The sequence below is a fragment of the Dunckerocampus dactyliophorus genome, chromosome 11, assembly GCF_027744805.1.
Source record: "Dunckerocampus dactyliophorus isolate RoL2022-P2 chromosome 11, RoL_Ddac_1.1, whole genome shotgun sequence".
NCBI classification, from domain to species: Eukaryota; Metazoa; Chordata; class Actinopteri; order Syngnathiformes; family Syngnathidae; genus Dunckerocampus; species Dunckerocampus dactyliophorus.
In genome coordinates this window covers 1,827,810-1,844,022 of record NC_072829.1, presented here as the reverse complement: position 1 = coordinate 1,844,022, position 16,213 = coordinate 1,827,810, and the positions used below count along the sequence as shown (strand labels likewise).

General features: G+C 39.5%; 1 protein-coding gene across 2 annotated transcripts in view; it reads left to right on the top strand.

The window, feature by feature from the left end:
* Positions 1-15,885, top strand: part of ccdc88b (coiled-coil domain containing 88B) — a 74,619-nt gene extending 58,734 nt beyond the window's left edge. For both annotated transcript variants that reach the window (XM_054792522.1, XM_054792523.1), the window contains 4 exons: positions 2,452-2,597; positions 6,130-6,237; positions 8,327-8,472; positions 12,926-15,885. In XM_054792522.1, coding sequence (XP_054648497.1) covers positions 2,452-2,597; positions 6,130-6,237; positions 8,327-8,472; positions 12,926-13,275 — 750 coding nt within the window. In that variant the 3' untranslated portion in view covers positions 13,276-15,885. The remainder of the gene's footprint in view (positions 1-2,451; positions 2,598-6,129; positions 6,238-8,326; positions 8,473-12,925) is intronic.
* Positions 15,886-16,213: the final 328 nt, after the last annotated feature.

Below are 16,213 nucleotides of genomic sequence, written 5' to 3'. Positions count from 1 at the left end.
CACGCCAGGATTTGGCATGTTTTATTTCTGGCTTATTCAAACTGACCAATAGAGCACACTTGGCTTGTCAAACACAACAAATTAGCTTCAGGATGAATCAATGCAAGTTGCCTTCCGGTGCCAGGTAGCAGCTTGTCATGCTCCTTATGCACCAAATTATTCCTTTCAGCTGTGTTTTCCATCTTTCCTTTGCATGTTTCTATAATGCATGACAGAAAGCCAATAAATAGTGGCAGAAGGCGAATGGAGGGGTGTTTTTTTAATGCGATGTTTGGCGCGTGTGGAGACTCCCAATCAACTTGCTGTAGTGTCGCTGCTAACTGATGGGTGAACACAGTAACAGTGTGAACAAGAAGCCAGAAATCATCAGCGCCATAAGAAGGCAGACCTCTACCAAGGCCAAAGAGTTTGCTAAATTCTTCTGCTATTAATATAAAAAAACATTAAAAAAAACATAAAGAGCCCAGTTGTAAATCACCATTGTCTACTCCAGGCCTGTAGGAGGCAGCGTGGGAATGCACGATTCTTAATAGTGCATATACTATGCAGAACGCTACAATACTGTTTTAATTGTATGATAGAGGAGTTGTTTTCCCATAGGATGCAACGTAAAATAATTGAATTTGCTTCAACTGTACAGACAGGTAGACAGAGCAGTTAACCATTCGGGGTGTCGCAAGCTCTCGTGTCACCAGTTACCAGATCTGGCAAGATTAAAACATGACGACATTTCTGGTTTGTAGAAAAACTGTCTGTGAGAGCAGGGCAGCCAGAAGCCAATCAGACTGTGAACTATGGCATCGCTACTATGAATGATAATAAACATAGATATAGAAGTGTCAGTGTGCTAGGCATTATTGGAAGCGCACATTACACACACTTTAAACCCTGCAATCCAACGTATCTTGGTGTTCCCATGTTCCATGTGGTTGTGGATGTTTTGCATGTTAATATCCAAGCAGAAGCTGTAGTAATTCTACATTTCATCAAAGCTACTACATTCATCAGATCAAAACACGTACAGCAGATATACGGACTTGTCTACACCCTTAATCATCGTTACCATTAATCACCATCAACATTAACAATGGCAGCACCGGGTCTGCTCGGAGCAGGTGTCCGACAACAGCGCACCATGGCGGCCACGGCAGGTGGCTCCCTCCACTCTATACCACCGGAGGGGCACCATGGCTGACGTGAGCGTGTGTCGACATGAATGCATAATGTGGTGACCATAACTCGACTTCATAACGCACCTCACACGTAGAGGAGATCCGTGTTGACAATTTTGCTGCATGGTTGCTGATTTTAGCAAGTAGGGGTGCACACTAAAAGTGAAAGGTGGGAAGTGTTTCTTGCATCATGCATTTATCTGGTCATCAAATACAAGCGTTCCACGAAGGTGAAGTATCCGCCGTGCAGGATCTCCACCTGTGCTTGTGAAGCACACGCACGTCTCCTTCACGCCTGCCTTCCTGGTGAAACACACACGGGTGTCCAAAGTGTGGCCCACAACCCATCTGTAGAACGTGGCTCATTACGTAAATAAAATAAGATAATAAGAACAAACAGCACGGATTGCCTTTGAGAAAATACATGGCACAAACGTCAATTCGGCCACTTCACAGAGTGAAAGATGACACCTTCCATGATTATGATACACTGCACTAGGATTTATTATTATATATTATTATTATATATTATCATGACAGTGGTTTGTTTGGTCTCAAAAAGCGTAGAGAATAATATTGTTTAGCCTCAATTTGTGGGACAATAAGTATTTCAAAACCCCCCTGCATGGTTTTGTAGACTCGGTTAAATAAAAAAGTTTGTCCGGTCATATTTTTTCATTGTGCTTTTCTTAAAATTAATGTTAATGTTATTGTTAATTAAATTAAGATCTGTGTCCTCTCGTCTCGTGAGTCGGGTGTGTCATGACACCCCTGCTAACCACGATAAAATAAAACTAAGATAAAGTAATACTGTCACCTAGTGGTGTTTTATGGGTATTGCTGGAATTGACAAGTGCTGTATTGTGTATCAGTCAATGTAGTTACATAATACTAACTGATATGTAACTGATTGAATTGCTCATATTGTACTGAGCATCCAGACCCTTCTCCATGTCACACAAAGTTCCATTTCTGGTTCTATGGTTATCATCACCAACGTCAACATCAGATTTGGTTGATTTTTTTCCCACTTCTGCTGTATAGGCAGTGTGTGTGACACGCGGTGGTGTCACTCATAGTAGAAGGTAATTACAGCCACCATGGCATCTATTTGAGGTGTGGCAAATACTGGATTTACTCAAGTAGATAAAGTACCTGATGATTAATGGAGGCACGGCGTCTATGAGGGTGGAGGCCACGACCCGCTACCCACTGTGTATAATGTTTAACGGGCATCTTTTCAGTGACTTACTGTTGTTTTTTCCACATGTATTTCCAGCTACTGAGCCAGCTGAAGGGGAACATGGAGGAGGAGAACCAGCATTTAGCCGAGCAGAACCGGAGCCTGTCGGCGGAGAACCGGGCCTTACTGGAGCAGAGCCTGGAGCGCTGTGACCAGCACTACACGCAGCAGAAAGAATATCAGTTAGTGCGCGCGCACACACACACACACACACACACGTGCACAGAACAGACAAGAGAGGATCAAGTGGATTGAAGAGTAAATCGGGTCTTGTTACTTTGCTGCAGGGCTTCTTAACAGGATTGATAGAATTAAAGCTACAAGCAGGAGCAAATAGTTCATAATGTGTGTGAGGAGACGTGTAGGCGGCTGTGGGTGTGTGTGTGTTCATACACATGTGGGGGTGTGTGGAAAACAGTTTCACAGTCCAACAGCCCTCAGCAGTTGTCCTTTTAAATGTTAAATAGAGTGGTTGCAGATTATCCAGCGCTAATAGTGATCACGCAGAGCCGTTTCAGCCTTGAAGTCTAATGACTCACATCTCTCACAAATGACATTATTGCTCCCCCCAATTCGCAGCAGGGTTGGGCATCGTGTCTCGAGCATCGATGGGAACCGGGACTAACATTGCGATTCTCCCGGGATTGTTCAAATTTTTTAGCTTTGACGCCTACATTCGATGCTCACGTCACAAATAGCCGCAAACACCAACGAGGAAGCCAGCGAGCATATCATTAAACTATTCATGGGGAAGTTCAGACATTTCATCCAAAAAATAATTCTGGTTAGCACCCTCCTTTAAACCATGCAAACTTTTATGACCCTTACTCTTAAAAGCATCGGAATCGAGAATTGTTTGGAACGGGAATCGAAACAGGTGGCCGAGTGGTTAGCATGTTGGCCACTCAGTCTGGAGATCGGGGAGATCTGGGTTCGAATCTCTGTGTGGAGTTTGCATGTTCTCCCCGTGCGTGGGTTTTCTCCGGGTACTCCGATTTCCTCCCACATTCCAAAAACATAATGTTAGGTTCATTGGCAACTATAAATTGTCCATAGGTGTGAATGGTTGTTTATCTATATGTGCCCTGTGATTGGCTGGCCACCAGTCCAGGGTGTACCCCGCCTGTCACCCGAAGTCAGCTGGGATAGGCTCCAGCATACCCGCGACCCTAGTGAGGATAAGTGGCATAGAAAATGGATGGATGGATGGATGGAAATTGGAACTGTAATCGTTCAAATTCAAACTCCAATTTGCAACCTTGGTTATTTTCTATTTTTCACATTGTTCAGTTTGAATGTTTTTTTCTTGCCCTTGTAGGATAATATTGTTTTATTAACTTGTTAGCTGAGTGTGTAAATAATTATTACAAGTAGATATTAGAATTATAGAACTGTTTGCATTGATGTTTATTAATTGAATGATTAACTGAGTGCCTTAATATAAGCACGGCATAAATGTAGTATAAATAGACCTGCTTTATGATTCATGGAGTGAATGATTACAAGTACTTTACAGAAATGATGCTTTATTAAATGATTAGCTGAATAGATGAACAACTGTTTAAGTGTGTCAAAGGTTAAACAGAAATAGTGAGTGCTCACACATAGTGAAGGCCAGCCGGGACCAGCAGCCAGATATGGTAACATAAACAAGTCAGTAAGCCTTGAGACAGACTGGGAAGTGTGTGATGTTTGTGCTAGAAAAGTGCCAACAACTCAGCGAAGGTTCCGACTATCACCTGCTGGCGTCACACAACTTTGTCAAAGAATCCGGGAGAAAGTTATCTTTGGAGAAACTAGCGCCAAGGGTCTGAGGAAAACAATGATAAAAAGGCAGAGGGGACTATCAATCGGGACCTGTCTCTCTTCCTTCTGAGCTCTGAACTGTAAAATTATTCTGTCTGACTCATTTTTCAATACATTTTATAAATCTAACACCAGTGCGTGAGTCTTCTTTCCTTCTTATAACTGGAGATTAACAAACACGTGAGGGGGAGCTGAAATCGGCTTAATTAACTTTCTAAAGTGGTCCTTTTGACCTTTGGTAGGTTGCACAATCTGCAAATCAACACTTTAGTTTTAAACCCTCCGGCGCCGTTTTACACCGCGACTGACTAAAAGAACAAGAATGTTGTTACAGTGTGTACAAAATGTGTTATTATTTTCTGTATAAAGGCAAAATAATGCAGCAATCTCCAAAAAGTATAGTGGCTGTGTTTACATCAGCGATGTCAAAAATAGCGTTTTAACGGCGCTAACTAATTTATTTCATGAATTATGTTACAATTTTTACCATCATGCCAAGCCACATCTCTTCGTTATGACGGCAGACGGTAGCAATGTGCGATACCACTACGGCAGACGGTAGCGATGTGCGATACCACTGATGTTGTTTCCGATCTGATACTGAATAAAATTTGAGCTGGTATCGGTGATACCAATCCGATACTGTTGCTTCACCTAATGTGTGGTCAATTTTAAAAAGTTGTCCATTTCATATCATAGCATAAAGCAGTGGTCACCAACCTTTTTGAGCCCTAGATCCCTGGTGTCGGTCGTGAACCTGCGCAACATCTACATCAAAATTTCCTTAAACGCTCATATTTTTTTGGCTAATGATGTATTCAACCATGAAACAGCATGATTTATTAACATATTTTTGAAAAACCAACCGCGATGTGGCGTGGCGGTGTATTTATATCCATTTCACATGGTTTTCTGCATGTAAAACTACAATTGTAAAACAATAAAAACGTGTTTTGTGTTAACATTTTGGGCATTCTGGAACAAATGAATTGGATGATTTCTTATGGGAAAAATTGACTTGGTTAGCAACTGCTTCGGTTCGAGTTGGACCTCCTGGAATGAATGAAGGGTGCTTACTGAGGTTTCGGTAACTAAAATGTAACCCCGCCTCCACCACGTTAGTAGAAAAGCAATTCAAAAGCAATCATCCACAGTAATACATATACTGAATATTTGACTTTAATGACAGTTTATAGCAGCACAGATGACAAACATGTCGCTCATAAATAAGGAAAAGGCAGTTCCATTAAAAAAACTAAATGACGAAATGCGTGATAATTACGTTCCATGTCAATTTGTGTGTGAATTGAGGTATAAACACTGCTTTGCACTTGAGTGATTGCTTTTTTGGGGGGGGCAAATTGGTGGCGGTCTGGTCAGCAGCACGGCGACATGATGTTTTGAGGAAAGGAGCAATAAAAGCAGGAGATGAGCGGAGCGCAGTTTATCCTCTGGGGAAAATAAAAGTCCAAATATGCACTCCCACTTTAGTTCGGAGCTCCTGATAGTTCTCACAATCGAGCGGCGCCGCCAGCACCAAAATAAACGGGGACCTTGATACTAAACTTCACGTTCCATTTTCTAGCGGCGACCCCTGCCGACCTCTGTTAACGTGGCCGAGCTCCTCCGCCCACAGCCGAGTGTCGAAAACGAAGGGTCAGCCCGGAGTGTCAGTGACTTCTTGCTTCACTATTTTTAATTCGGGGGCCGTTTATCATCCAAGGCAGGTTTGCAGTTGCAGGCTGTTTTTTCACTGCAGCCTTCATAAGCAGCTCCAAGTCTATTTTGTTGTTGTTGTTATTCTGCTGGCTTCAAAGCAGCACAGCCAGAGTACTTTGATGGACATTACTGATAGGATACTGCCATCCACTCACAATAAGTGCATGAAATGTTTGCCTTCTCCTTCAGGGAGAAGCTGAGTGAGCTCCGTCGGGAGAAGCAGAAGCTGGTGGAGAAGATTATGGACCAGTACCGAGTTCTGGAGCCTAATGTGCCACCTTCGCCTTGGAAGGCCAAGTACTTGACGCTATACAGTATATACTGTTTGATAGTCCAGTGGAACTTCTAAACTCAAACACGAACTATTATGAGATGATTGACTTCCAAGTTGTTCTAATTCCAAAACATTTTTTCCCCATGTGAGGTACACTCATGATCAAAATGTTAAGACCAGTTGAAAAATGGCAAGAATTTGCATTTTGCATTGTTGGATCTTAAGGACGTTCTAAGTAGAGCTTCAAAATGCAAAAAGAAGAAATGGGAGTGACACAAAAAATGTTTAGAGTAGGCAGTTTATTGCAAAGAAGCATTGAAGTTCTTAAACTTTTGATCATCAGCTGATCAAAAGTTCAAGACCACAGCCTTTTAAAAGGAAAAATCTTCACAAAGATTTGGATTGAATGGGATTTAGTGTCAGGTACTCACACTGTCGTGATCTCTTGATGGCAAAGCCAAAAAACGGCTGTCTGTCAAGACACAGGACCATCCTCGGCCCAAATGAAGGTTGTTACTGGTGCCGAGTGGAGTCCAATTACCATCAGACACTAGAAGGCTTTGAAGAACAAAAAAGGTCTTCAAAGGCCTCGTCTCCTTCAAGGCCACAAAATTGGGTGTTTAGAATTTCCAGGAGAGCACCAAACATGGGACATTGAGAGGTGGAAGAAAGTTTTATTCTTCCTTCAACGTTACTGGCATGACAAGGGGATCCCGAGATCCACACGGCACAATGGAGGGGGCGCCATCATGATCCGTCAGTGGAACAATGGAGCTTCAGGTTGTGCAGGGGCGTCAAACGGCAGCTGGATATGTGGGGATGTTGCAGGGGGCATCCCTAATAACTGAAGGCCCTCGTCTGTGTGGTGATGACTGGCTTTTTCAACAGGACAACGCTGCACTTCACCAAGGACTTCTTCCAGAGGAATAAGCTCACTCTTTTGGACCATCCTGCGTGTTCCCGTCATCTAAATCCAATGGAGAACATTTGGGGATGGATTTACAAAAATGGACATCAGCACCTTCACCACCTGGAGCAACATTCCCACCAGCCTCCTGGAAACACTGGCATCAAGCACGCCCAAACCCATTTTACATCTCATTAACAAGAATGGTGCAGCTACTCATTGCTCACCACTGTTTTATACATTTTACTTCTATTTTAGGAAGATATTTTTTTTGAGCTATGGTCTTAAACTTTTGATCAGCTGATGAACAGCCTGTTTCACTTTAATGCTTGTTTGAAATAAATTGCCCACTCAAATTTTTTTGGGTCTCACTTCCATTTCTTCTTTTTGCATTTTGAAGCTCCACTGAGAACCTCACTAAGATCCAACGTTGCACAATGTAAATTCTTGCAAATGTTCAACTGCTCTTAACATTTTGATCAGGAGTGTACCAGTACATGGTCAACCGCTTCTGTTGACATCAAATTGGCGACCCAAGCAGGTCATCTCTATGAGAAATCAGTTTGTTTCTGTTGACACATGTTGCAGTATTGTCAGCTTCCTCACTATGGCTCTGCAGCGTGAAACGACAGCTGCGACTTAACTATCCAGTTACACAACATTAAAATGCGCAGACGGTGACTTCCTGTTCAGTGCAAAGTAAGCTTTAAAATAAAAGCATGGCAGAATGAACATGGATTCTACCGCAGCAAATAACACAATGTATTTCATTTGTTTCTTTTAGATTGAAACCACCGGCGATAAGCTAATGTCATTGTAGTCAAGGCATACAACCAAATTACTGCAGCAGCTGTGAGATAAAAGTATGAAATATCATATGAAAATAGAAGAATATCTTTATTCATGCAGGAAAAAATATGATTTATTAATTCATCGCCCATCACAATGAAATGTGCCATTAATGGCGGGTTTCGGCTTCAATTTTGGTTGAGTCCACATCAGCCAGTCCGAGGGGCGTTGACATAAACGGGTTCCACAGTTGCCATGACAACCGGGATACGGCGCTATTGTCCTTATTACAAGCCAGCCAGACTCTTTAGGATGGGAGCTTTTTATTTTGACCCTGAACACTTTTTTTTAGGCTGCAAGCTGTGTGGTGTTTGTCATCGCAGCTGGCCTTCACTGTGCACTCTGTGGCCTTGCAGGAAATCCAACTGGATCGCAGACCGCATGAAGAAGCTCATTAAACCGCGGGGAGGAGCGCGAGAGGGACGCGGCCTCGTCACGGCCGCTGGCAGCGTGGAGAACCTGGCCGACGGCGGCCAATTCACATCAGACACACCTGAGTGCGGTGAGGGCCGCACACTAACGCACGCTGTCTGGCTTTTCACAAGGCTATTCCGACGCTATTAAGCGAGAGCCACAGGCACGCATAGACATCACCTCATGACTAGAGAGTGAGCTCGGCAGCCGCGCCGCTCTTTTTCTCCTTAAATCTTTTCCCCGGTGTCGTCTTTTTGCTGCTAAAGCCGCGCTGAGAAGCAAGTGTTCATTTATTCTCTTTATGCACTTTGACTGTGCAATGCATTCGAAGAGGTTTCAAAGAAAATCTGCAGGCAACATTTATCAGCACTGTACACTCGCCTGCTGAGACGCTTTCACTTCTCTTTGAGGCTGCACTACTGAAATTGTCACCGGTTGGTTTAACCAGAGAGGAGGATCTCAAAGCAAAGACTCCGGCAAGAAGCAGTTTAACAAGTTATTGGTCTAAGGGTTAATACGGGCGTGGAAAAACCTCTAGCAAAAGTACAGGTATGTAAGAAAAAGTAAGTAAGTAAGGATCCAAAGTAAGGATCCAAAGTACAAACAACAGGGAATGTGAAGCCACGGCACAAAAAAAAATAAATAAAAACAGGCACGAGTAGAAAAAGTACTAGGCAGACTCACTACTGGCACCAAGGTAGGAAAACTACAGGAAGTCAAGTCGTAATACACGGAATACGGGCGCAATTGGCCCGTGGCACATACTAAAAATATAATTTAACAAGAAAACTAAAAAATTAAATGAAACAGCAACAGCAAAAATGGAAAAATCTGCTGTAATTTTACACGAATAACGTCGTAACATTAGGAAGAAAAATAATGTAATTTTAGTAGCATAAAGTTGAAGTACTAAAGAATAAAATTGTTATTTAAAAAAAAGTCGTAATATCATGAGAAGCAAACAAACAAGACAACAAATAAAATTTAAATTTTTGGAAAATTAGGTTGCGGAAAAAAGTCAGATGGCTACGACAATAAAGTCAGAATATTTTGTGAATAATGTCATAATTACAAGAAGAAAGTTGAAATAGTTGGGGAAAAAAACAATAGCAGAAACGGGAAAAATAATAATTTTAGGAGAATGAAGTTAAAATATTAATATGGTTAATATATATATATATATATATATATATATATATTATGAGAAAAAGTAGTATTCTAACAAGAAAAAAGTTGAAGATGAAGAAAAACAATTTTGATTTAGTACCATTGAGTTGACATATTATTTAAAAAATTTTATTTTTTAAAAAGTTGTAATATAAGAAACAATCAAACACAAAATAAAATTGTCATTTTGGAAAATTAGATTGGAGGAAAATTTATTATATGGGAATAAAGTCAAAATACTATGAGAATAAAGTCACAATTTTACAAGAAGAAAATGTACAAGAAGAAAGTTGAAATAGTTGGGGAAAAAACAACAGCAGAAATGGAAAAAACGGCTGTAATCTTCAGAGAATAAAGTCAAAATATTTCGACAAAAAATTGAATTCTCACGAGAGAAAGAAAGTTGCAATTTTATGAAAATAAACTCATATTATTATTAGAAAAAATACATAATGTCATTTTAGTAGCACAGAGTTGAAATATTAAAGAAAAAAATGTTATCTTTTAAAAGTCGTAATATTATGACAAACAAAACAAAATAACATAAAGTTGTCATTTGTCATTTTATGGGAATAAAGTCATAATATTACAAGAAGAACATTTACAGATAGAAAGTTGAAATAATTGGGGGAAAAACAACAGCAGAAACGGAAAAAACAGCTGCAACTTTCTGAGAATAAAGCCAAAATATTAAGAACAAAAAAGGATTCTAACAAGAAAGAAAGTCTCAATTGTATTTTTAGTTGAAATATTAAAGAAAAAAATGTCGCTGTTGCTTTACAAAGTTGCATCCTTTCATTTTTCATCATTTGTGGCCCTCGCTGGAAAAAGTTTGAACACCCCTGGCATACAGCTTGCTTTGAGTCACGGTGCGAGCTCTCCTGCCTAACTTTTATCAACTTTATCTGAACTGGCTGCCATCCAAGCCTTGCAATTAATGCATTGAGCAAAGGGGGTCCCTTAAGGCTCTAATAGCAGCGGTTAAGTCTGCCTTTGATGAGCTGAGAAGTGTTCAGCCTTTGTGTAAATAAACCTCTGCTGAGATCAATTTATTATTAGCTTTTAGTGCTTTAATCTTCGTCTCCCCAGCCAAGTTGTGTACAATTGTCTTCTGCGAATACGCAGCCCGTTTAAGGCAGTGTGCATTGTATTCCCCGCGTGAAGTGCGCTAATAATACATCTGATTGTCTGAGAGGAAAAAAAAAACGCTGCACTTCTGATGATGCACAATATTAAGTATGTGTCGGCTGTATCATCACCATGGTAACCGAGCTGCTAAATGATTTGCATGGCACATGATCTCAGTGTCATTATGGGCTGTACAAAAAAAATGTGTTCTTAAGAGCATTTTTTAAAAACATCACACATTCATTAAGAATCCCCTCATGAGGCAGCACTTTCCATAGTGGCACAATTAACTCCTGAGAGGAAGGGGAAAACTTACTTAAGTAGAACTGGACTCTGGGGGGGCTTCTACTGAAGGAGATAGGTGGAGAGGAAGGAAAGCAGAAGGCAAGATATAAATATGTTTTAATGCGTTTATTATTTCTTTTAAACAGACGTACAGTGCACCCTGTGGACGCCTCATTAAGTACACCTGCATAGTCTAATGCTGGGCTTTTCAAAGCGTGGCACAGTGGGCCTCCCCTCAGAGAATATCATACAGTTGGGGCCGCCATGATTTTCTGGAGCATATGTTGTGGCGTTTTCTACTCACCAAATAAATTACGTTATCTGAGCAGGTTTGCAAAATTTGCTTTTTTAAATTGTTCTCAAGTTGAAGTCCCCTGAAGTCCTTGGGCGCTGGTCTAACAGCAACCGACAGAAGAGCTGAGCCACAAATGATTCTAGAGATGTTTAAGTTGATGGAAGTATAGTTTGTGCACACCTGGAGGTAAGAAGGACCACAACAAATTTGGATTTGTTGATTTGTCCTAATGAAATATCACAACATTACTACTACCACATCACTACGATCAGGAGAACCAGAATATAGAGCGGCAGGAGCCACCTGCTGTGGCTCAGCAAAGTGCACTGTATTTGGGCACACGCACCGAGCAGCCGGTGTGATGACACAGAGGTCCCTGGCAAACCTTTCACACTTTTCAACTAGCACGTGAAATGTCTTCCTTGGAAAGTGTATGTTTCTTCACAAGAGAGCTCAGGGGACGTTATGACAGGCCCTAAATGATTCCCTTACAAAAATAATAATGCTCAGTCTTTAGTGTTGCAGAATTTTAAGGGCACTGTATGCAACTTGCTCCAAATAATATTTTCTTTTAAAACAAAAACAAAAAAGTAAGACCACTACTACCGGCGAGCACAGGGGTCAGCAACCCATGGCGCTGGTGCAGCAGCACACAGGAAGTGGAGGAAATGTTCATTTTTGAAAAGAGTTTGAAATATCAGACTCACCGCACATCCGTGAATGCATATAGACTATGTCCTGAGTGCTGATTGGATGAGTAAGGGAAGGGGGAGTAACTGTTTTATGTTAATGTTGGCTACGTTTTGTTTTAACTCATAGCTCAGTGTTAAATGATTTCACTCTGCCCTTCTGTTATTTGAATTATCTTGTAGCAACAGGTCCATTTGAAAAAGATTAAAACTTTGAAGAGTTTATAAGCTCGGTAATGTTTTGCAGCTCCAGGCTAATTTATCTTTACTGGAAGAGGAGGCAAAATGGCTCATTTGCTGGTAAAGGTTGCCAACCCCTGGGCTAGCATATGTTACCAAAAGTGGTTTAACAGATTGTGCAAATAAATGTCAGAATTTTTCCTAATTACAAATTAACTGCATAAAAAAGTATTTTTTCTTTAATATTTCAGCTCTGTGCTCCTAAAATATCATGATTTTTTCTCATAATATTAGGAGTTTATTGTATAATTGTGACTTTTTCTTTAATATTTTGGCTTTATTTTCATCAAATTACAGATACTTTTTAGATTTCTGCTCTTTTTTTCCAACTACTTCAACTTTATTGTTGCAAATTTGATTCTTGTAATTATGACTTTATTCTCATAATATTTTGACTTTATTCTTGTAACATTAGAACTTTTTCCACAACCCAATTTAATTAAATTACAACTTTGTTTGTTGTTTTGTTTGTTTATCATAATAATACAATAAAAAAAAGTATTTTTTCTTTAATATTTCCACTTTTTGCTACTAAAATTGTGTTATTTTTCCGCAAATGACCCCCGGGCCGCACTATGGACAGCCCTCTTTTACACCAATAGAAAAGACTCGGTGGACGTCATGCAGCAAGATATGCAACATTGCAGCCTGGTTTGGCAAATGCTTGCGTTGTGTACATACAGTACAGTATACGGCATGTTTAGACAACGATCAAATGGTGACCTTGCATGTTGCAGATCCTTGCAGCGCTCCAGGTTCTCCGTGCCCTCTAAGAAAAGCTCCAGTCCACTCAGAACCAGACATTTCTCTTCCCGGCAACCCTGTCCCACGCTCTGGCTCGGGGGGTCGGCGGAAGTTGGGATCCCGTCACGGTTGGGGTTTGACCAGAGGTGGCGCCGGAGTTTCTCAGTCCTTCAGTCCGGGCGACCAAAAGACCCCGCCTCGCTGTCGTCTGCTCTCCGGACAGAACACCTCCTCCTCCACCGTCCTCTGGGAGAGGGAAGGAGGCGAAACAAGCGCTCCCCGTCCGGTAGAGGACAGAGTGGGCAGTCGGGAGAGCCCTGAGGAGACGGAGGAAAGAGGATGAGTGCCCTGAAGTCAGTCCTAGCAGGTGATTGGTTTGGTTTGGTTTCATTTTATTTGAACAAGCATGCAAGCTACAATGGAATACAGTACATCACATGATTCATTTTACAATTCCACATGTCCCAAAGCAAAGCTTATTTAATCCCACCGCCCAGTTGCAGTGCAGTACATATTATTCACTTCCTGTGTTCCATTTGTGATTTTTAATACATAGAATATTAATAAGGTAATGTAAAAATATGATGATGTCATTATTAAGATTTTTCCACGATTGATATAATAATCAGTATAATAAGAAATAATAAGAAATAGAAACAAGCATAACAGAACAATAAATAAAATAAGACAAGCAAGTTCAAGACTCTTCTGTCTTGTATTGAGCAAACATCAACTGCTTGAATCGTTTTTGCATTCGCTTGTCTTGGTGTTTGAGTTTCTTGCTCAATCTGTTCCATCATTGATTATAGAGAAGTATTGTATGACATTTTTGGGTAGCAGGTTATTGTTAACTTTATGCATTATTTTAGCGATTTGAAAATTTACTAAATCAGCAAATTTTAATATTTGTGATTTTAAAAATAAAGGATTTGTATGTTCTCTATACGCGGCATGATGAATTATCCTCACCCATCTTTTTTGCAGTACATTTAGTGAGTGAAGATTGCTTTTATAATTATTGCCCCATATTTCCACACAATAAGTTAGATATGGTAATACCAAAGAGCAGTAAATAAGTTAGACATGTTAATACCAAAGAACAGAAAATAAGTTACATATGGTAATACCAAAGACATGGTAATACCAAAGAACAGAAAATAAGTTACATATGGTAATACCAAAGAACAGAAAATAAGTTACATATGGTAATACCAAAGAGCAGTAAATAAGTTAGACATGGTAATACCAAAGAACAGTAAATAAGTTACATATGGTAATACCAAAGAACAGAAAATAAGTTAGATATGGTAATACCAAAGACATGGTAATACCAAAGAACAGAAAATAAGTTACATATGGTAATACCAAAGAGCAGTAAATAAGTTAGACATGGTAATACCAAAGAACAGAAAATAAGTTACGTATGGTAATACCAAAGAACAGAAAGTAAGTTACATATGGTAATACCAAAGAGCAGTAAATAAGTTAGACATGTTAATACCAAAGAACAGAAAATAAGTTACATATGGTAATACCAAAGACATGGTAATACCAAAGAACAGAAAATAAGTTAGACATGGTAATACCAAAGAACAGAAAATAAGTTACATATGGTAATACCAAAGAGCAGTAAATAAGTTAGACATGGTAATACCAAAGAACAGTAAATAAGTTACATATGGTAATACCAAAGAACAGAAAATAAGTTAGATATGGTAATACCAAAGACATGGTAATACCAAAGAACAGAAAATAAGTTACATATGGTAATACCAAAGAGCAGTAAATAAGTTAGACATGGTAATACCAAAGAACAGAAAATAAGTTACGTATGGTAATACCAAAGAACAGAAAGTAAGTTACATATGGTAATACCAAAGAACAGAAAATAAGTTAGATATGGTAATACCAAAGAACAGTAAATAAGTTAGACATGGTAATACCAAAGAACAGAAAATAAGTTAGATATGGTAATACCAAAGAACAGAAAATAAGTTAGATATGGTAATACCAAAGAACAGTAAATAAGTTACACATGGTAATACCAAAGAACAGAAAATAAGTTAGATATGGTAATACCAAAGAACAGTAAATATGTTAGACATGGTAATACCAAAGAACAGTAAATAAGTTAGATATGGTAATACCAAAGAACAGTAAATAAGTTAGACATGGTAATACCAAAGAACATAAAATAAGTTACACATGGTAATACCAAAGAACAGTAAATAAGTTAGACATGGTAATACCAAAGAACAGTAAATGAGTTACACATGGTAATACCAAAGAACAGTAAATAAGTTACACATGGTAATACCAAACAGTAAAGAGTGTGGAGTGATTTTTGATCAAGAACACATTCCTTTATTCAATATTGAAGTGTTTCTCACCTTCTGTTGTATATTTTTGATGTGAGGTTTCCAGCTTATATTTTCATCTATTATGATCCCCAGAAATGTACTGTATTTTCATTCACCCTTTCAATGTCCACTCCGTCTATTTTTAGTTGGTCATACATGTCCTCTCTGCTATTTCCAACAGCATTATGTCTTTTTCTTCAATCTCTTTTTTGAGAGTGGCTCTCAGTGCTGTATTACTTTCCTGTAATTCCTTGATGCAGGTTTCAAATGCAGGTTTTTCATAGATTGTGATTGAAAGTATGACAATTGTTTACATTTTTATGTATAGTTTACAGCCAAGGCTGGTTAAAACATAAATAAATAATTGTGTCACCATAAATATAAATTAAATGTAGACAATGTTATGGGGAAAAAATAAAAATCATGAGTAAGAAATAGTTTTTCAGAGAAGCATTAATATAACAGCATGTTTATTATTGCGGTTGTGGTGTGCATCACACTGAGAGCTGTTTCTAATATTTTGGTGACATTATTCAGATAAATGTGAGAGTGAATTTATTCTCTGCAGTGTCAGACACACCCTAAAAATGCACTTAATGAACTGCCTTGTCTTCTATGCCATTAAAAGACATGGCAAGTATACTTGCAGTATAGAAAGTATATTATTATTTTCCGTGCTTTTTTTTATAGCCCCTCCTCCTTTGTTTTTTAATGATACCTGTATTTACTATACAGAAGTCATGATTAAATTCGGCGTAGAGGTAAATACAGTATCACCGGTTAACAACGCACAGTGGCATCGGTGCGTCGCTGGTTCTGTGTTTAAGCAGTGAAAAGGGCGTCCGAGTGAAGCAGCACTTAAGCACTGCGTCATCTCGCCTGCAATAAACCTTTATGGGATTATCTCAGATGTCCCGGCGG